Source organism: Pan paniscus, chromosome 20 (genome assembly GCF_029289425.2).
Source record: "Pan paniscus chromosome 20, NHGRI_mPanPan1-v2.0_pri, whole genome shotgun sequence".
NCBI lineage: Eukaryota > Metazoa > Chordata > Mammalia > Primates > Hominidae > Pan > Pan paniscus.
In genome coordinates this window covers 22,302,204-22,324,300 of record NC_073269.2, presented here as the reverse complement: position 1 = coordinate 22,324,300, position 22,097 = coordinate 22,302,204, and the positions used below count along the sequence as shown (strand labels likewise).

General features: G+C 50.5%; 1 protein-coding gene across 2 annotated transcripts; it reads left to right on the top strand.

Moving 5' to 3' along the window:
* The first annotated feature begins 667 nt into the window (after positions 1 to 667).
* Positions 668 to 20,022, top strand: TMEM221 (transmembrane protein 221). Of its 2 annotated transcripts, XM_034945357.3 has the most exons (4): positions 670 to 5,542; positions 8,420 to 8,505; positions 16,720 to 16,950; positions 17,606 to 20,022. In XM_034945357.3, exons 1-4 carry the CDS (start codon positions 5,223 to 5,225, stop codon positions 17,665 to 17,667), a joined length of 699 nt encoding a protein of 232 aa, XP_034801248.2. In that variant the 5' UTR covers positions 670 to 5,222; the 3' UTR covers positions 17,668 to 20,022. The 2 variants fall into 2 exon arrangements, with proteins under 2 accessions (XP_034801247.2, XP_034801248.2); XM_034945356.3 differs by having other exon boundaries at positions 668 to 5,542; positions 16,720 to 20,022.
* Positions 20,023 to 22,097: the final 2,075 nt, after the last annotated feature.

Sequence of the window (22,097 nt, the reverse complement as noted above, 5' to 3'; positions counted from 1 at the left end):
CCCTTCCTCTGAAAAATTAGAATTAAAGCCAGGTTCTCCCAGGCAGGTCAGTGAACAAGGAGGAGCAGGTGCTCACTCGGCTCACGAACTGCTTGGTTTGGCCTCTGGCGCCCCCTCGCGGCAGGACGAGATGGCACATTTTCGGGGCAGGGCCTAGCATTCAAATGAGATGCAAATCACTCCTCTCGTGCCCAGTCTCCGGAAAAGGTTTCCTAGGAGTCCACGCGTGTCCATGGAAACTAGCAAGCGTGACTGCGGTGCACGGGAATCTGGCTGACAGGAAGAAGGAGGCTGGGGGCCTGGGAGGCCAGAGGGTCCTGAATACTGGATGACCACCTGATTTCATGCTCACCTCGACTTCCAACCTCCAGGTTGGAAAACTGACCCAGCTCAGGACCCTGGTGCTGCCTGATGCTTCATGTTCCAGCAGCCCTCTCTGGACTGCCGTGGCGCATCTGTGAAATGGGTGCATTGAGTCTGGGCGTGGTGGCTCACTCCTGTAATCCCAACACTTTGGGAGGCCGAGGCAAGTGGATCACCTGAGGTCAGGAGTTCAAGACCAGCCTGGCCACTGTGACGAAACCCCGTCTCTACTTAAAAAAAAAAAAAAAAAATATATATATATATATATATATATATAAATTAGCTGGCGTGGTGGCACGCACCTGTAGTCCGAGCTACTCAGGAGGCTGAGGCATGAGAATCACTTGAACCTGGGAGGTGGAGGTTGCAGTCTGCCAAGATTGCACCCCTGCACTCCAGCCTGGGCAACACAGGGAGACTCTGTCTCAAAAAAATAAAAATCACTTAAATTATCTGTAAATCATACCAGGTTGCCCTTTTCCAACAAATGACAGGCGATGTAACCTGTCAACATTGTTACTATTATTCCAGCCAACATGCAGTGACCAGCCATCCCTATCTGGGCAGTGAAGTTGAGGGAGTCCACTCTCTGTCCCTGTCAGGCTGTGTGCCTTGGACTGTATGGTGGAACTCTCCAAGCCTCACCCCCCATCCCCACCTCCCCACTCCCCACCTGTCTGAGCTGGAATGAGAAGGGCAGCTTAGCAAAAGGCCAAGGTAGATGAGCTCACCATCTACCAAGAGCAGTGTGGGGCCTGCTTGCAGGGTTAACTTTCCAAGTTGAAGCCAGACACCCCCAAATGAGAGAATCACCCCACATACAAACAGCAGGACCAGACCTTGGTATCTGTGTTCCCCCAACCCCAACAAATAATGGCAAAACCTAAGCCAGCACTGCAATGAATGTTGGCCATTTAGGTAAGTGTCCACTTATTGTGGGGTTTCATGTATGTTTCCACCTCCCCCACCAGGCTGTGAGCACCAGAAGGGAGAGCTGGGCCTGTCTTGGTCACCCCTGGGTCCTCAGAGCCCAGCACGTAGATGGGCTCTCCGCTGATGTTCGTCGAATGAATACATGAAAATATCTTGTATCTCTGTATTCCCACCACCCAGAGCAAACTGTAGCCCTGATCCAAATGAATTGCTGAGCCCTCAACGTGAGACTTTTCCTTACCTGGAAAACATGGAAAATTCACCCTAACACTGGTGATGATGAAAGAATGAGTGTTGGGCTGAGGCCTGATGAATGAGTGAATGAATCAATCAATCGATCAATCAATTGAAAGAAGGAACAGGTTCTTGCTACATATGAAGAGGCCCAGAGAGGTTAAGGGATGTGCCCAAAGTCACACAGCAAAGAAGGAGGCCACCTGGAAGTGAAGGGTCACCCTCACCCCATACTCTTCCTTGGGGCCATTTTACCTACGAGGCTGAGGGCACAGGGCCCACAAACTCTTTTCAAGGGGCCCCAAAATTTTCAAACCTGAAAAAAAAACTTGATTCCAGGCCAGGTGCAGTGGCTCATGCCTGTAATCTCAGCACTTTGGGAGGCCCAGTGGGTGGATCAGTTGAGCTTAAGAGTTCCAGATGAGCCTGGACAACATAGTAAGACCCCATCGCTACAAAAAAATTAATTAATTAATTTAAAATAGAGAAAGGACTTGAATAGACATTTCTCCAAAGAAGATATATGAACAGCTAAAAAGCCCATGAAAAGATGCTTAACACCATTAGTTATTAGGGAAATGCAAATAAAAACCACAATGATATATTACTTTATAAGCATCAGAATGACTATTATCAGGGAGGAGGAGGCTGGGTGTGGTGGCTCACCCTGTAATCCCCCAGCACTTCAGGAGGCTGAGGTGAGAGGATCACTTGGGCATAAGAAGTTTGAGACAAGACCAACATAGCAAGACCCCATCTCTACAAAAAAATTTAAAAAACTGGCTGGGTGTGGTGGCTCACACCTGTAATTCCAACACTCTTGGAGGCCGAGGTGGGAGGATCACTTGAGGCAGGAGTTTGAGACCAGCCTGGCCAACATGGTGAAACCCTGTTTCTACTAAAAATACAAAAATTAGCTGAGTGTGGTGGTAGGCACCTGTAATCCCAGCTACTTGGGAGGCTGAGGTGCAAGAATCGCTTGAACCCGGGAGGTGGAGGTTGCAGTGAGCCGAGATCTCACCACTGCACTCCAGTCTGGGCAACAGAGTGAGAGTTCATCTCAAAAAAAAAAAAAAAAAATGGCTATTATGAGGAAGGAGGAGGCTGGGTGTGGTGGCTCACTCCTGTAATCCCAGCACTTAGGGGGGCTGAGGTGAGAGAATCACTTGGGTATAAAGAGTTTGAGACCAGACCAACATAACAAGACCCCATCTCTAAGAAAAAAAAAAAAAAAAAAAACACCTTAAAAATTAGCCAGGCATGCTGATGCTTGCCTGTGGTCCCAGCTACTTGGGGAGAGGCTGAGGCAGAAAGATCACTTGAGCAGGAGGTCAAGGCTGTAATGAGCTATGATCACACCACTGCAATCCAGCCTGGGTGACAGAGCAAGGCCCTGATAATAAAAAAATAAAAAAAAAAAAAAAAGAAGAAGAAGAAGGAGGAGGAGGAGACGAGGAGGAGGAGGAAAGGAGGAGGAGGAGGGCAGGAGGAAACACGTGTTGGGGAGGATGTGCAGAAAATTATTTTTAAAAACCTCAGACATTGCTGGTGGAAATGGAAAACGGTGCAGCTGCTGTGGAAAAGTTTGAGGGTTCCACAAGGAGTTAAAATAGAGTAACTATGTGACTCAGCAACTCCACTCCTAGGAGTCCACGCCCCACAAGAATTGACAGCAGTGACTCAAGAAGATACCTGTGCACACGTTTATAGCAGCATTAGTCACCTTCACCAAAAGGAAGCAACAACACAAATACCCATCAATGGATGAACGGATGAACGCAATGTATTCCAGACACGCTATGGAATATTACGCAGCCATAAAAAGGAATGAGGCACTGATCCATGCTACAACCTCGATGAACCTTGAGTACATCATGCAGAGTGAGAGAAGCCAGAATGCCACCTCTTGTATGACTCCATTGATATGAAATGTCCAGAACAGGCAAATCCACAGAGACAGGAAGTAGATTAATGGTTGTGAGCCACTTGAGGAGGGGGAATGGGGAGTGGCTGGTAATGGGGACGGGGTCTCCTTTTGGGGGGATGAAAATCTTCTGGAGCTAGACAGAGGTAATGGTTGTACAACACTAAATGCCACTGAATAAAATGGTTAATTTTATGTTATGTAAGTTTCATCTCGATTTTTTTAAAGTGCTGTGGGAATAATTTGGGGGACCAGTTGGGGAAGGGATCCAGGATTCTCCCTAGCCTCCTAGAGGAAGCAACGTTTACCCAAAGCCTTGAAGGAGGTAAGCAGAGGGGAAATCTCAGCCAATGACAGAGTCCCTGGGTTGAGATCAAATGAAAAGTGAATTTTTAAATTTTGTTATTTCTTTTTTGAGACACAGCCTCGCTCTGTCGCTCAGGCTGGAGTGCAGTGGCATGATCTCAGTTCACTGCAGCCTCGACTTCCTGGGCTCAAGCGATCCACCTGTCTCAGTCCCGAAAGTAGCTGGGTCCACAGGCATGCACCACCACACCAGGCTGACTTCCTTATTTTTTGTAGAGATGGGGTCTGGCTATGTTGCCCAGGCTGGTCTCATCCTCCTGCCTCAGCCTCCCAAAGTGCTGGGATTACAGTTGTGAACCACCTCACCCAGCCCTTTCTCTCTCTCTCTCTCTCTTTTTTTTTTTTTGATGGAGTCTTACTCTGTCAGCCAGGCTGGAGTGTGCAGTGGTGCAATCTCGGCTCACTGCAACCTCCGCCTCCCTGATTCAAGCATTCCTCCCACCTCAGCCTCCCGAGTAGCTAGGATTACAGGCCACGCACCACTACGCCCGGCTAATTTTTTTTTTTTTTTTAGTAGAGACGGGGGTTTCACCATGTTGGCCAGGCTGGTCTTGAACTCCTGACCTCAAGTGATCCGCCCACCTCGGACTCCTAAAGTGCTGAGATTACAGGCGAGAGCCACCGCGCCCGGCCTCCTTTCTCTTTTTTTTTTATTTTTTTAATTAATTAATTAATTAATTTTGAGACGGAGTCTCGCTCTGTCGCCCAGGCTGCAGTGCAATGGCGTAATCTCAGCTCACTGCAACCTCCACCTCCTGGGTTCAAGCAATTCTCCTGCCTCAGCCTCCCGACTAGCTGGGATTACAGGCTCCAGCCACCACGCCCGGCTAATTTTTGTATTTTTAGTAGAGACGGGGTTTCACCATATTGGCCAGGCTGGTCTGGAACTCTTGACCTTGTGATCCGCCCGCCTCGGCCTCCCAAGGTGCTGGGATTACAGGGGAGAACCACCGCGCCCGGTCTCCTTTTTCTTGTTTTAAACCACAATACAATCGATGCTTAGGGCGGCAGGGGGCGGGGTGGTGCCCTTTTCTGAACTTAGCGAGCTGTGGGGTTCCCGCGATCCAGTCCCTCGTGGGGCCTCCCCGCCCTGCGCCCGGTGCCAGGCCCCGCCCCGCCAGGCCCAGCGGACCAAGAGGGGGCGCCCGCGGGGCCCCGGGAGGGAGGAGAAAAGACTTTGTCCCAAGTTTTCGCGGAGATTCGGCGTCCCGGCTGCGACCAGCACCCCGGAGCCCCTGTCCGTCTGGCGACCCCCAGCCCAGTCCCCGAACTTTCGGACACTCCCTGCGGCCCCGCCCCCCTCGGGGACCCCCTGAGGACCCTCGGACTCCCCCCAACTCCCCTGCCCTCTAAAACCACTTCAATTCCTCAACTGTTCCCCCGGCCCGCAGGAACCCCCGCCATGGCCCGCTCTTACGGCGGCCGGGTGCTGGCTGCAATGTCTCTGCTGGGCATCGCGGCGGCCGTGCTGGCGGCGCTGGGCGCGCAGCTGCTGTTCCAGCTGCAGGCGGGCCGCGCCGAGCTGCGGGGGCTGCGCGCCGAGGGGCTGGGCCAGGAGCTGGGCGCCGGCCCCGGGCTGCCCGAGGACGCGGCCGGGGCGCTGCTGCCTCTGGCCGCCGCGCTGGCCGCGCTGGTGCTCGTGCTGGGGTTCACCTGCTTGCTGCTCGCCGCGCTCTGTGGCCATCTGGGCGCCGAGCTGGCGCGGGGGCCTGGCCCCAGGAGGTAGGAGGACTGGCCGCACCGCCTCGGAGGCCCGGCTGGGGGCTGGGTGAGCCTGGTTGAGCCTCTTCCCCTCTTTTGGCCTCAGGCTGGGGGGACAGCTTCCCTCCCCACTTCCCTCTCCCCACCACTCCATGTCTCTCTGCCTCCCTCCTTTCCTCTCTTCCTCCCTCCTTCCCTCCCTCCATTCTATATTTGTTCAATTTTGCAGCAGGTGCAATCACTGCTGTGTCTCGCATTTTACAGATGAGGAAACTGAGGCTCAAAGAGGGTCCAGGATCAGCTTGCCTGGATCTCAAACAGGGGAGGCTGAGCTCTCAGGCTGTCTGGCTTGGAAGTGGGTGGGAGGCGGGACAGTGCTGGACTTGAACTTGGTTCTGGGTAGAGCCAGCCAGAGCCTGTGTCCTGGCCTGAAATTGAGTTCCTTCCTCAGGGACCTGAACTCAGTCAGGGATGTGGTCATTGAGGGACCTCTATCAGGGGCAGTGGTTGTGGAAGGAGGAACCCTCCTTGAGCTGAGGACTCCGCTGTCCCACATGGTAGTGTTTCTCTCCAGAACGTCGGGGGAGAGGAGCCCAAATTCTAGTCCAGAATTCTGTGAAATTGAGCAGATGAGAACTCCCACCATTGAGGTAGATCCTATCCAGACCACGCACCTTCCGCCCAAGGGACAATGAAATGCATGGGTCCCACGGGTCAGCAAACATGTGTTGGGTGCCTGCCTGCAGGGGAATGGATCTGGCTCAGGGCATCAGAGACAGCAGGGACCAAGTGGACCCAGACCTGCTCTCATGGAGTCACAGAAAATAAGGAAACATAACAAGGACAAGGCATGCTGGTTCACACCTGCAATCCCAGCACTTTGGGAGGCAGAGGCAGGAGGGTCATTTGAGGCCAGGAATTTTTTTTTCTTTTTTTTTCTTTTTTTTTTTTTTTTTTGAGACAGAGTCTTGCTCTGTCACCCAGGCTGGAGTACAGTGGCGCTATCTCGGTTCACTGCAGCCTCCACCTCTTGGGTTCAAGCGATTCTCCCACCTTAACCTCCCGAGTAGCTGGGATTACAGGTGCCCACCACCATACCCAGCTAATTTTTGTATTTTTAGTAGAGGCGGGGTTTCACCATGTTGGCCAGGCTGGTCTTGAACTCCTGACCTCAAATGACCCACCCACCTTGGCCTCCCAAAGTGCTGGGAGGCCAGGAATTTGAGACCAGCCTGGGTAATATAGCAAGACCTTGCCTCTACAAAAAGAAAAAAAAAATAATTAGCTAGGTGTGGTGGTGCATGCCTGTAGTCCCATACACTTAAGAGGCTGAGGCAAGAGGATCCCTTGAGCCCAGGAGGTCAAGGCTGCAGTGAGCCATGATCATGCTTATGAATAACCACTGCACTCTAGTTTGGGCAACATAGTGAGACCTCATCTCTAATAATAATAATAATAGCAGATGGTAATGAGTGCTGAGAAGGAAAGGAAACAGAGAGATGGGATAGAGAGGAGACAGGACTTTGGGATTTCTTCTGCTAAGGAGGGTTGTGAGTGAGGAGGAAGGTGATCTGATTTAGGTTTTGAATGACCACCTCTAGCCACTGTGCTGAAAAGGGGACAGCAGGGAAGGCGACAGGAAGACGGGGAAGGCGTCCACTTTCATTATACTGGTGGGAGCTGAGTGACGATGGAAGCTCTCATAGCTTCCACTTCCTCCTCAATCAGTCTCACCTCTTGGGGTCGCGGTTTGTATCATCAATAACAGCACGTGAAACTCAGTTTCCTCATCTCTCAAAGAAGCTTGTAGTCTGTAAAATAATGGAAGCCAGGTGTGTGGCAAGTATCTGCACATAGTAGCTGCATCCTGAGTGTTGAGTGTTTGAGTGGACTCATGCATATAGATGGATTGTAGGGGAAAGAGAATGGGGTGGACGGATGGAAGGAAGGAAGGATGAATGGATGGATGGATGGATGGATGGATGGATGGATGAGGGGTGGATGGATAGTGAATGGAAGATGGATGACCAGTGGATGGGTGGGTGAGGGATGGGTAGATAGGATAGCAGAGGGTGTTTAAATGAATGGATGGATGGATTAATAGCACATGGTTAAATGGATGAAAGGCTGTATATGAGTGCTGGTCAAATAATCAATGAATATGAATGGTAAATGGATGGTGGACACTGACTTGGAAAAATGGATGGGTGGATGGATGGAGCATAGATAAATGGATAGATATCAGATAGGTGGATGGTGGATATCTAAATGATTGTATGGATGGATGAATGGATGGGGCTGATGGATGGATAGATAAGAGGATGGATGAATGAATTGATAAGTGGGTGGATGAATGAATGAGTGGATGGATGACTGGTTTGATGGATGGATAAGTGGATGGATGGATGGATGGATGGATAAGTGGATGGATGGATGAATGGAAGTATGGATGGATGGATGGGTGGATGGATAAGTGGACAGATGGATGAATGGGTGGATAAATGGATGAATGGATAAATGGATGGATGGATGGATGGATAAGTGGATGGATGGGTGAATGGGCATATGGATGGATGGGTGGATGGATGGATGAGTGGAAAAATGGGTGAATGGGTGGATAAATGGATGAATGGATAATGAGTGGATAGATGGATGGATGGGCTGATGGATACATGAGCTGATGGATGAATGGATGGATAGATGGAGAGTGGATAAGTAAATGGATGTAAATGGGTGGGCGAGTAGATGGATGATGGTTAGGTACTCACATAGATTTTTGGGTCCCTGAAAGCTGGGTCCTTGTCTCATTTAAGCGGCTCTCCCTCCCTGTCCTCACTGACCTCCCCCCACCAGCTCCACTTCCTGAACGCTTTATCTTCCTGCTCCCCTTCATTCCAGGTCTGACTGGTTTCTCTACGAGTGCCGCCTCCTCAGACACGTGGCCCTTGGCCTTTTCTGCTGTGGGATCTCCGTCTACTTAGCAGGTGTGTGCTGGAATAGAACGTGGGGCATGGGACCCTGGGTTGGGTAGAGAGCAGCAATGGTCCCCTAACTGGGATCAACTCTGCAGACAGCCTCCTTGAGTTCAACTCCAGGCTCTGACACTTCCTTGCTTTGGTGCCTTGGGCAAAGTCTCTCTGTGCCTTGATTTCCTCATCAGTACAATGGGAATAACTGTCATTACCTCACAGAATCACTTGAGGCGATTCTGAGATTTAATCCTCATGAAAGCCCATAGGACCAGGCATAGTAGCTCACATCTGTAATCCCAGCAATATGGGAGACTGAGGTAGGAGGATCACTTGAGGCCAGGAGTTTGAGACCAGCCTAGGCAACATAACAAAACCCCATCTCTACAAAAAATATATATATATATCTATATATATTTATATATTTATTTATTAAATATATAAATATATATTTATATTCATATATGTTTCTATTAATATATATTTATATATTTTATATATATATATATATATAGACTTGGTGTGGTGGTACACAGCTGTAGTCCCAGCTACTCGGGAGGCTAAGGTGGGAGGATCACTTGAGCCCGAAGGTTGAGGCTGCAGTGAGCCATGATCACACCACTGCACTGCACTCCAGCCTGGGTGATACAGCGAGACCCTATCTCATTGAAAAAAAAAAAAAAAGCCCGTGGATGGCATCTGACTCCAGCAGGGACTCCACAAATGCTAGCTGTCATCAGAACACTTCTGATTCATCAGTTTTATAATTTGGACAAAAATTTTCATGGCCTGCGTGGTGTCTAAAGATAGCATTTTGGCCAGGCGCAGTGGCTCACGCCTGTAATCCCAGCACTTTGAGGGGCCGAGGCTGGTGGATCACCTGAGGTCAGGAGTTTGATACCAGCCTGGCCAACATGGTGAAACCCCGTCTCTACTAAAAATACAAAAAAATTAGCCGGGCGTGGTGGTGGGTGCCTATAATATCAGCCACTCAGGAGGCTGAGGCAGGGGAATCACTTGAACCAGGGGGCAGAGGTTGCAGTGAGCCAAGATCGCGACACTGCACTCCAGCCCGGGCAACAAGGGCAAAACCCCGTCTCAAAAAAAAAAAAAAAAAAAAAAAAGATAGCATTTTACAGGTTGGAATGAGTGAAAGCTGTTTTGGTTACAAATGTCAATCTCCAGCTCAAAAATGGCTTAAGAAAAAAAAAAAAAAAAAGGATACCCCAGATGCTGGAACGCACCACACTGTCCTTCCTTCCTGATTTGTAATAACTTTTCTTCAATCAACTTTCTTTCATCCATCCGGGCTGGTAAAGGAACCAAATCATTAAGTGTCTTTCAAGAGACTCCTAATGCCTTATATTTGGTTTTAATCTTGAAACAAATGTGTTGATGATGCTGCGGACTCAATGCTGAATCATATATAAGTCCCTGCCAGCCCTGTAAACATCTGTTTTACAGGAAGAAAAAATATCCTACTGAATGAAAAACAGGATTTGCTATTACTGTTTTTTTTTTCATAGTCCCACCACAGAAAATAGAAATTTAAAAAGATATTTAGGCCGGGCGTGGTGGCTCACGCCTATAATCTCAGCACTTTGGGAGGCCAAAGTGGGTGAATCACTTGAGGGTAGGAGTTCAAGACCAGCCTGGCCAATATGCTGAAACCACCCCCCACCCCGCCATTAAAAATTCAAAAAAATTAGCTGGGCCTGGTGGCAGCTGCCTGTAATCCCAGCTACTCGGGAGGCTGAGGTGGGAGAATCACTTGAACCTGAGAGGTGGAGGTTTCAGAGAGCCAAGATCGCGCAACTGCACTCCAGCCTGGGCGACAGAGTGAAACTTCATCTCAATAAATAAATAAATAAATGTTTAAAAAGATATATTTAAAAAATTTTTCTTTGATGTGGAGTCTCGCTCTGTCGCCCAGGCTGGAGTGCAGTGGTGCGATCTCGGCTCACTGCAAGCTCCGCCTCCTGGGTTCATGCCACTGTTCTTCCTCAGCCTCCCAAGTAGCTGGGACTACAGGTGCCCACCACCATGCCTGGCTAATTTTTTGTATTTTTAGTAGAGATGGGGTTTCACCGTGTTAGCCAGGATGGTCTCGATCTCCTGACCTCAGGTGATCCACCAACCTTGGCCTCCCAAAGTGCTGGGATTACAGGCGTGAGCCACCGTGCCCGGCCGTGAGCCACCACGCCGGGCCCTTAAAATATTTTTAATGAGATGTGAGCCTAAGGCTCACTGTGGGAATTTATATATGTGAAGTGCACGGAACACTGCATAACTTTTGTTGTTTGACTTAATGAAATGCTCCAGAAGTAGTTTTTTTTTTTAAAAAGGAGAAGGGATGGATGACTTGTGCATCTGAAATTATCAGGGGAAGTTGGCTTCAGGTGTGGCTGGATCCAGGCACTCAAATTAGGTTATCAGAAATGCCTCTCAGCCGGGTGTGGTCGCTCACACCTGTAATCCCAGCACTTTGGGAGGCCGAGGTGAGTGGATCACTTGAGGTGGAGTTTGAGACCAACCTGGGCAACATGGTGAAACTCCATCTCCACTAAGAATACAAAAATTAGACAAGCATTGTGGCGTACCCCTGTAATCCCAGCTACTCCAGAGGCTGAGGCAGGAGAATTGTTTGAACCTGGGAGGCAGAGGTTGCACTGAGCCAAGATCATGCCACTGCACTCCAGCCTGGGCGACAGAGTGAGATGCCATCTAAAAAAAAAAAAAGAAAGAAAAGAAAGAAATTAGCCAGGCATGGTGGTTCATGCCTGTAGTCACAGCTACTCAGGAGGCTGAAGGCAGGAGAATCGCTTGAACCCAGGGGGCGGAGGTTGCAGTGAGCCGAGATTGTGCCACTGCACAGCCTGGGTGACACAGCGAGACTCTGTCTAAAAAATGATGATAACAATAATAATAATAATAATAAAAGAAAAAAGAAACAGAAATGCTTGTCACTTCACCTCTTCATCTGCTGTTCCCTGAATGGGCTTCTCTCTGAGAAAGATGCCTCTATCTGTAAGCACTTTTGACACGATGCCTGGAGCCTTGAGTCTTTGCACAGGCCAACAGAAATATTAAAGACCTAGGGAATAAGATATCCTCATTCTAAAATACAAGAACAATTACAAAAGGAAAAAAAAGGTAACATTATGTCAGCCTCACTAAGCGTAAAATTGAGAATTAATTCACCTCCCATTTAGATTGTTTTTGAGGCTAGGTGACCTCATTCAGCAAGAATTCCCAAGCACATCCAACCAATCATCCATTCATTGCTAGCTAGAACTAAAAGAATAATTACAAAATCCCTTTCAAAATGTTTCCAGCAAAAAAAAAAAAAAAAGTCCTTGGCCTTGCTTTCACATGTGGGACATCATGCAGTGTGATATCTTCCAAAGCAATAGTACAGAGCCAGAGAACGCGTATAAACAGCCTGGAAAGTGCCACAAAAAAAAAGTCCCCCATGTGTTCTGGGTCCCTCTCCTACCAATACCCGAGACGCTGCAGGAAAATCTATCTGTCCCAGTAGCCCAGGCTAAAGTCTCAGGGCTGACTCTGATAGGCTGAGCTTGGGCCATGTAATATTCCTCCACCAATCACTAACATCAGGGGAAGCAATTAATGCTCTGATTGGCTGAGCTTGGTCCAATGAGGACATCATTGATGCCAAAGTGGCTTAGTGATCCCAAATCCACTCTGCAGTGTAGAGATAGGGACCAGACCAGGGATTCTCCACTGAGACTGATTCTGGCCTCAGAGGAACTTTTGTCACTGCCTAGAGACATTTTTGGTGGTCTGCTACTGACATCTAGTGGGTAAAAGCTGCTAAACGTCCTACGATGCACCACTAAGAATGGTGCCAACTGTATGCTGAAGAGGCTGATGGAGGGCTAGCTAGCTCAGGTCCTCAAAGTCCCTTCTTTTTTTTTTTTCCTCTGAGATGGAGTCTTGCTCTGTTGCCCAGGCTGGAGTGCAGTAGAGTGATCCCAGCTCACTGCAACCACCACCTCCCAGATTCAAGCGATTCTCCTCCCTCAGCCTCCCAAGTACCTGGGATTACAGGAGCCCACCAGCACGCCCGGCTAATTTTTGTATTTTTAGCAGAGACGGGGTTTCATCATGTTGGCCAGGCTGGTCTCAAACTCCTGGCCTCAAGTGATCCGCCCACTTCGGCCTCCCAAAGTGCTGGGGTTACTGGTGTGAGCCACCACGCCCGGTCCCTCAAGGTCCCTTCTTATTCACATTGGCTAACTGAGGCCAGAGAGGGGTTGTGAATCTCTCAATGCCCCCCAAGCCTGGGGCGTGGCAAACCTGTGGGCACCAGAGAGTAGAGAGCAGAGGCTGGCTCCTCCACCTTGACCCTCACCCCCACCCCAGGCAGAGACAGACAGAGATGCAGGACCCTGAGAGCTGAGTTGCTGGGGGTGTTTCTGGTTTTGTTTGTTTAGAGACAGGGTCTTGCTATGTAGCCCAGGCTGGACTTGAACTCCTGGCTCAAGCAATCCTCCTGCCTCAGTCTCCCAATCCAAGTAGCTGGGACTACAGGTGTGCACCACCATACCCAGTTAAGTTGCAGTTTCACTGTGGCAAAGTACACATAACAAAAACATTACCATTTTAGGCCAGGTGCGGTGGCTCACGCCTGTAATCCCAGCACTTTGGGAGGCTGAGGCAGGCAGATCACGAGGTCAGGAGATCGAGACCATCCTGGCTAACAAGGTGAAACCCCATCTCTACTAAAAATACAAAAATTAGCCGGGTGTGGTGGCGGGCGGCTGTAGTCCCAGCTACTCAGGAGGCTGAGGCAGGAGAATGGCGTGAACCCAGGAGGCAGAGCTTGCAGTGAGCCGAGATTGCGCCACTGCATTCCAGCCTGGGTGACAGAGCGAGATTCCATCTCAAAAAAAAAAAAAAAATACCATTTTAACCAGTGTATTTTATTTCCATTTTTTGAGACAGGGTCTCGCTGTGTCACCCAGGCTGGAGTGCAGTGGTGTGATCATAGCTCACTGCAGCCTCCATGTCCTAGGCTCAAGCAATTCTTCTGCCTCAGCCCCGCAGCTAGCTGGGACTATAGGCAAGCACTGCCATTCCTCGATAGTTTCTTATTTTTTGTAGGGACTGGTCTCCCTATGTCACCTGAGCTGGCATCGAACTCCTGGCCTCAAGCAACCTCTCACCTCGGCTTCCAAAAGTGCTGGAATTACAGGTGTGACCCACCTCGCCCAGCCTTTACCCACTTTAAAGTGTACAGTTCAGTGGGATTTAGCACATTCACGGTCTTAGGCAACGATTGCTACTATCTGGTTCCAGAATATTTTCATCACCCAACAGGAAACCCTGTCTCCATTAGCAATCACTCCCCATTCCCCCTTCCTCATCCCTGGCAGCCACTAATCTACTGTCTGTCTCTATGGATTTGCTTGTATTTTTTTTTTTCTTTTTTCTCGAGACAGCGTCTTGCTCTGTTGCCCAGGGTAGAGTGTAGCGGCGCGATCTCGGCTCACTGCAATCTCCACCTCCCAGATTCAAGCGATTCTCCTGCCTCAGCCTTCCAAGTAGCTGGGATTACAGGCACGTGCCACCACACCTGGCTATTTTTTATATTTTTAGTAGAGACAGGGTTTCACCGTGTTGGCCAGGCTGGTCTCCAACACCTGACTTCAGGTGATCCACCCACCTCGGCCTCCCAAAGTGCTGGGATTACAAGCATGAGCCACTGCGCCCGGCCAGGATTTGCCTGTTCTGGACATTTCAGATCAATGACACCTCACACTCTGTGGCTATTTGCATCTGGCTTCTCTCACTCAGAATGATGTTTTCCTGGTTCATCCACATTGTAGAATGGAGCGGTGCCTCATTCCTTACGTGCTGCATCATATTCCCTCATATGGGTATTCCACCAACAGGGAGGCTTTTTTCTTTTTTGAGGCGGAGTCTCGCTCTGTCACCCAGGCTGGAGTGCAGTGGCATGATCTCGGCTCACTGCAAGCTCCACCTCCCAGGTTCACGCCATTCTCCTGCCTCAGCCTCCCGAGTAGCTGGGACAGCAGGCGCCCGCCACCACGATCGGCTAATTTTTTGTATTTTTAGCAGAGATGAGGTTTCACCACGTTAGCCAGGATGGTCTCGATCTCCTAACCTTGTGATCCGCCCACCTCAGCCTCCCAAAGTGCTGGGATTACAGGCGTGAGCCACCGTGCCCGGCCAGGGAGGCTTCTTAAGAGATAGAGCAGGTGGTCGGGCGCAGTGGCTCATGCCTGTAATCCCAGCACTTCCGGAAGCCGAGGCAGGTGGATCACCTGAGGTCAGGAGTTCGAGACCAGCCTGACCAACATGGTGAAACCCCTGTCTCTACTAAAAATACAAAATTAGCCAGGCATGGTGGTGCATGCCTATAATCCCAGCTACTCGAGAGGCTGAGGCAGGAGAATTGCTTGAACCCGAGAGGCAGAGGTTGCAGTGAGCTGAGATTGTGCCACTGCACTCCAGCCTCGGCAACAAGAGCAAAACTCAGTCTCAAAAAAACAAAAAAAGATAGAGCAGGTAGGTCCTGTTCCTCCCCAGCTCCAAAATCCCCCTACTCATTGCTCTTAGAAGAAAACCCGGTAGGACACAGTGGCTCACGCCTGTAATCCCAGCCCTCTTGGCAGGCCAAGGCTAGAGGACCACTTGAGCTCAGGAATTGGAGACCAGCCTGGGCAACAAGGCGAAACCCCGTCTCTACTAAAAATACAAAAATCAGGCTGGGCCCAGTGGCTCATGCCTGTAATCCCAGCAGTTTGGAAGGCCAAGGTGGGCGGATCACCTGAGGTCAGGAGTTCGAGACCAGCCTGGCCAACATAGTGAAACACTGTCTCTACTAAAAATACAAAAATTAGCCGGCGTTGTGGTGGGTGCCTATAATCCCAGCTACTTGGGAGGCTGAGGCATGAGAATCGCTTGAACCCGCGAAGCAGAGGTTGCAGTGAGCAGAGGTCGCACCACTGTGCTCCAGCCTGGGTGACAGAGCAAGATTCTGTCTCAAAAAAAAAAAAAAAAATTAGCCAGGCATGGTGGCATGCACCTGTAGTCCCACCTACTCAGGAGGCTGAGGTGGGAGAATCACCTGAGCCTGGGGAGGTTGAGGCAGCAGTGAGCCGTAGCCGAGCCACTGCCTTCCAACCTGGGTGACAGAGCGAGACCCTGTCTCAAAAAAAAAAAAGAAGAACAAGAACAAGAAGAAGAAGAAGAAGAAAAAGAAGAAGAAGGAGAAGAAGGAGAAGACCCACACCCCTTTCTGTGGCCCCCACCCTCATCTGGTCCCCAACATCCACTCCTTCCTTAACTCCTCCATCTCTCCCCCACCTCTCCACCTCTCTGCTCCAGCTACACACCCATTTTTCTTTCTTTTTTCTTTTCTTTTCTTTTCTTTTTGTTCAGACTGAGTCTCACTCTGTCACCCAGGCTGGAGTGCAGTGGTGCGATCTCAGCTCACTGCAGCCTCCATCTCCCAGGCTCAAGCAATTCTCCTGCTTCAGCCTCCTGAGGAGCTGGGATTACAGGCGCCCGCCACGATGCCCAGCTAATTTTTGTATTTTTTTGTAGAGACAGGGTTTTACCATGTTGCACAGGCTGGTTTCAAACTCCTGACCTCAAGTGATCCACCCGCCTCAGCCTCCCAAAGTGTTAGGATTATAGGCGTGAGCCACTGAGCCCGGCCAGAACCCGTTTTGCTTTTTTCTGAGCCTCGGACACTCTTGGGTGTTTCCACCTCAGGACCTCTGCACTTGCCATGTCCCTGCAGCTGTCATCCTCCTCAGCTCTCCCAAAAACTGCTGCTTCTTCCCCAGGGTCTCAGCTCAAATAGCTCCTCCTCAGGGAAGCCCCGGCCCACAGCTGCTGAAATTAGTCTCTTTCTGTTGTCTCCTTCGGAGGCAGCACTGTGCTTCAGAGCACAGACTCTGGAGCCCACCAGCCTGGGTTAAAATCCCACCTCTGTCACTGCCTGGCTGTGTGGCTTTGAGGAGTCCCCTAACCTCTCTGGGCCCCAGCTTTCTTCTCTGTAAAATGGATGTGATGATGATGCACGGGTGGGATGTGGGAGGATTAAATGCCTATTCTATGTGCCTGTCATGTGGCAGGGCTTTTCGTAATTTCTCCGTGTGTGCAAGAACTCCCTGAGGGCTTGGAGGGCAAATGTTTGTTGACTGAATAAATGAGAGTCGTTTCCTTCCCTAGCACTGTCCATCTATGCCTTGCTACTTTTCGAGATCGAGACAGGCGCAGCAGCTGCTTCCATCCTCGGCTCGGGCGCCCTGGTTCTGGTGGCTGTGCTGACCCACACTCTCCTCCGGGCTGCCCGGGCTGCCCGCCGTGGGCTCCACGAGTTGTCCCCGCCATCCTTTGAAGATGACGTCGCCCGCCCTGCCGAAGTCTCCAAGGCCAGCCCCAGAGCTCAGCCTCAGCAGGGTATCCATCGTCGGACCCCCTATTCAACCTGTCCAGAGCCTGGGGACCCCTTTGGGTCCATGGCCACTGCCACAGCACCTGCAGCCCTGGGGGGAGGCTGGGAGAGCAGCCTGCCTGCATCCAGAATGCACCGGACACTGTCGGCTGGCCTGGGGCACTGGGATGGGGTTACGCACGAGATGCGTCGAATGCTGGGCCACAGACCAGGGAGCATGGGGAAGGACTCCACACTGGTGTGAGCCCAGGGATGAGGAATAGAGACCTGGTGTAAGAAAAGGACACCATAGAGATAGGTTCGGGTTCAGCTGCAGTAGCAGTAGGACTTGATTTTTCTCTCATTTTATTGCATCCTTAGCTTTTGTCCTCAAGGTTGCCTCGTGGCACAAAATAATTGCCAGAGCTCCAGCCTTCACCTCCTCATTCTGAGGGAAAGTCAGAGGCCAGCGCTGGCTGGGTGTCTCCTGGAAGTCTTCCCAGGAAGCCTCAAAACCCTTCTTTTTATATCCCACTGGCCAGAACAGAGTGAAATGGCCATACCTTGCTGCAGGGGAGGCGGGGAAATGCGGCTGTCCAGATGGATGAGATTCTGTTACTGGCAGAAGGGGAGTGGGGGGCTTAGGCAGTGATTCTCTAAGTGTCTCCATCCATTTTACAGATGAGGAAACCGAGGCCCCAAGAGAGGCAGTGACTCACCAGGGGGCCCACGGCCAGGACTGAGCACCAGAGCCAGGATTCTCACCTGAACCCCGTAATCTCCATGCTGCTGATGTGCAAGTCTCAGACTCTGCAAAATCCGCTGCACCCCCTCGGGCTGTGAACATTTCAAATCCATGTGTGCCAAGCTTGGAGCAGCCCAGGGCCAGGGGCACGGCTGGAGGGCTGGACCCAGGTTCCTGGCTGTGGACCCATGGCTGAGGGCTTAGCCGCTTTGTGCCTCAGTTTCCTCATCTGTAATATGGGGACATGAAGTGGCCCTGTCTCCAAGGGCTCTGACAAGACACATGACTTCATGTGAGGCATTCCGGGGACCCCCACACAATAGGTCCTTAATGTGTGTTAATCGTTCTCATGCTGCTGCTGTTTTTGGGGTGTAGGCATGGGTAGTTTCTGGGGCTCAAGGAAATAACAGAGGGGTCTCCAAAGGTCTCCTGTCTTGCACAACCCACAAGTAAACTCTGATATTCACTATCTGTGTGTTACTCAATGTTCAATTGTGCTGCGTGGCCAAGCCCAGGCCCATGGGTGGGACTTGGGTCGGGGGAAGGAAGGGCAAAAGTGAGAGCCAGGCCATGCCCCTTGTAGTCCCCAGGCTGGGACGCATGCTCCACCAGTTAGTTTTGTTTGGTTTTGGTTTTGGTTTGAGACAGAGTCTTGCTCTGTCTCCCAGGCTGGAGTGCAGTGGCACAATCTCGGCTCAGCTCACTGCAACCTCCGTCTCCCAGGTTCAAGCGATTCTCCTGCCTCAGCCTCCTGAGTAGCTGGGATTACAGGCACCCACCACCATGCCTGGCTAATTTTTATATTTTTAGTAGAGACGGGTTTCACCATGTTGGCCAGGCTGGTCTCGAACTCCTGACCTCAAGTGATCCCCTGCCTCGGCCTCCCAAAGTGCTGAAATTACAGGTGTGAGCCACTGCTCCTGGCCTTTTTAACATTTTTTTGAGATGGAGTTTTGCTCTTGTGGCCCAGGCTGCAGTGCAATGGCCCAATCTCGGCTCATTGCCACCTCTGTCTCCCGGGTTCAAGCGATTTTCCTGCCTCAGCCTCCCAAGTAACTGGGACTACAGGCAAGGGCCACCATGCCCGGCTAGTTTTTAAATTTTTTGTTTGTTTGTTTTTGAGATAGAGTCTCACTCTGTCGCCTAGGCTGGAGTGCAGTGGCGCGATCTCGGCTCATTGCAACCTCCGCCTCCCTGTTTTAAGTGATTCTCCTGCCTCAGCCTCCCAAGTAGCTGGGACTACAGGCAAGGGCCATCATGCCTGGCTAGTTTTTACATTTTTAGTAGAGATGGTGATTTACCATGTTGGCCAGCTGGTCTCGAACTCCTGACCTCAAATGATCCATTCACCTTGGCCCCTCAAAGTGCTACAGGCGTGAGCCACCACGCCTGGCCTGAATTGTATACTTTTAAATGGTTAATTTTATGTTAATGTGATTTTTCACCTCAACACATTTTTAATTTTTTTTTTTTTAAGAGAGGGGTTTGCTCTATCACCCAGGCTGGAATGCAGTGTTGTGATCATAGCTCATTGTAGCCTCAAACTCCTGGGCTCAAGTGATCCTCCTGACTCAGCATCCAGAGTAGCTGGGACTGCAGGCATGCACCACCACACCTGGTTAATCTTTGTATTTTTTATTTTTGTAGAGATGGTGTTTTGCTATATTGCCCAGGCTGGTCTCGAACTCCCAGGCTCAAACAATTCTACCACAGCCACCCAGTAGCTGGGATTACAGGGGTGTGCCACCATGCTCCCTCCCACACACAAAAAAATAAAGCAAGGCCGGCGCAGTGGCTCATGCCTGTAATCCCAGCACTTTGGGAGGCCACGGTGGGCAGATCACGAGGTCAGGAGTTCAAGACCAGCCTGGCCAACTTGGTGAAACCCTGTCTCTACTAAAAATACAAAAATTAGATGGGCATGGTGACTCATGCCAGTAATCCCAGCTACTCGGGAGGCTGAGGCAGGAGAATCGCTTGAACCGGGACCCAGGAGGTGGAGGCTGCAGTGAGCTGAGATTGTGCCACTGCCCTCCAGTCTGGGCTACAGAGCAAGACTCCGTCCCTCACACACACAAAAAAAAATACAAAAAATTAGCTGGACATGGTGGTGGGTGCCTGTAATCCCAGCTACTTGGGGACGCTGAGGCAGGAGAATCGCTTAAGCCAGGGAGGCGGAGGTTGCAGTGAGCCAAGACTGCACCACTCCTCTCCAGTCTGGGCACAAAGCGAGACTCCATCTCAAAAAATAAATAAATAAAAATAAATAAAAAATTGCACCCTGGGCACCTCAGCAACCTCACCCTAGGCTGGTCCCTGCTCTTCCTTCTGATACCTCGAACTTGAACTTTGGAAATGATAAGGTTCCAACTTGGGAGGCCCGGCTGAAAACCGCCCCCTTCGTCTGCACTGCCTGGAAGGGGAGCTGAGTTACCGAGCATCTTCCTATCTCAGCCAGAATCAGGTAAGGCGCAGGGCAAGGCTGGTCCTGGGGCTGCAGCCAAAACCTCCAGACTCCAGGCACCTGATATGGGTTTGGCGTGCGGCTTTCAGAGTGTTCCGGGAGCTGGGCAGACCTGCCTTAAGGAAGAGTAATGCAAACTCAGTTTCGTTCTTTACAAACAGAGGTGATCTCCCCTACCCACCGAGCCATAGGCACAAGGCCCCAGTCGAAAAGTGTAGAAATGTCTCCATTAATTCCACAGGCCTCGCAAACACAAGCTCTGTCAGCATTCTGGTATGTTCTAGGGTATGAACAGTATCTGTCAAAGATGTTGTCTTGTGAGAGGATCATCTGAGGCCAGGAGTTCAAGACCAGCCTGGGCAATATAGGTAGACCCCCATCTCTAGAAAAAATTAAAAATTAGCCAGGTGCGGTGATGCACACCTATGGTCCCAGCTACTTGGGAAGCTGAGGCGGGAGGATCAGCAATGATTGAACCAACTGCAATCTAGCCTGAGCAACAGAGCAAGACACCATCTGTTTATAAGAAAAGCAGGCAGGGTGCAGTGGCTCACTCCTGTAAGCCCAGCACTTTGGTAGGCCAAGGCAGTTGGATTGCTTGAGGCCCAGAGTTCAAGACCAGCCTGGCCAACGTGGCAAAACCCCATCTCTACTAAAAATATAAAAATTAGGCCGGCCACGGTGGCTCACGCCTGTAACCCTGGCACTTTGGGAGGCCAAAGTGGGTGGATCACGAGGTCAGGAGTTCAAGACCAGCCTGGCCAACATGGTGAAACTCCGTCTCTACTAAAAATACAAAAATTAGCTGGGCGTGGTGGTGGGCATCTGTAGTCCCAGCTACTTGGGAAGCTGAAGCAGGAGAATCGCTTGAACTCCAGAGGCGGAGACTGCAGTGAGCCGAGATCATGCCCCTGCACTCCAGCCTGGGTGACAGAATGAGACTCCATTGCCAAAAAAAAAAAAAAATTAGCCACGCATAGCCAGGTGTGGCGGCTCATGCCTGTATCCCAGTACTTTGGGAGGCCGAGGCGGGTGGATCACTTGAGGTCAGGAGTTCGAGACCAGCCTGGCCTACATGGTGAAATCTGTTTCTACTAAAAATACAAAATTAGCCAGGTGTGGTGGTGCTTGCCTGTAATCCCAGCTACTTGGAAGGCTGAGGCAGGAGAATCACTTGAACCCAGGAGGCAGAGTTTGCAGTGAGCCCAGATCACACCATTGCACTCCAGCCTGGGCGACAGAGCCAGACGCCATCTCAAAAAAAAAAAAAAAAAAAAAAAATTCCACGGGCCTTGCAAACACAAGCTCTGTCAGCATTCTGGTATGTTCTACGGTGTGGACAGTATCTGTCAAAGATGTTGTCTTGCAAAAGGATCACCTGAGGCCAGGAGTTCAAGACCAGCCTGGGCAACATAGGGAGACTCCAGCTCTACAAAAAAATTAAAAATTAGCCAGGCGTGGTGGTGCACACCTGTGGTCCCAGCTACTTGGGAGGCTGAGGCAAGAAGATCAGCAGTGATTAAACCACTACGATCCAGCCTGGGCAACAGAGCAAGACCCCATCTGTTTAAAAGAAAAGTAGGCAGGGCACAGTGGCTCACTCCTATAATCCCAGCACTTTGGGAGGCCAAGGCAGTCGGATTGCTTGAGGCTAGGAGTTCAAGACTAGCCTGGCCAACATGGCAAAACCCCATCTCTACTAAAAATACAAAAATTAGCTGGTCATGGCCAGGCGCTGTGGCTCACACCTGTAATCCCAACACTTTGGGAGGCTGAACCGGGCAGATCACTTGAAGTCAGGAGTTCAAGACCAGCCTGGCCAACAAGGTGAAACACCGTCTCTACTAAAAATACAAAGAAAGAAAGAAAGAGAGAGGGAGAGAGAGGGAGGGAGGGAGGGAGGAAGGAAAAGAAAAGAAAGAAAGGAAAGAAAGGAAAAGAAAGGAAAGAAAGGAAAAAAGGGA

Coding starts and splice junctions, on each gene's coding strand:
- TMEM221 (XM_034945356.3), top strand. CDS start 5,223: ATGGCCCGCTCTTACGGCGGCCGGGTGCTGGCTGCAATGTCTCTGCTG. Junction 5,543..8,419: donor CGGGGGCCTGGCCCCAGGAG/GTAGGAGGACTG, acceptor CCTTCATTCCAG/GTCTGACTGGTTTCTCTACG. Junction 8,506..16,719: donor GATCTCCGTCTACTTAGCAG/GTGTGTGCTGGA, acceptor TTCCTTCCCTAG/CACTGTCCATCTATGCCTTG.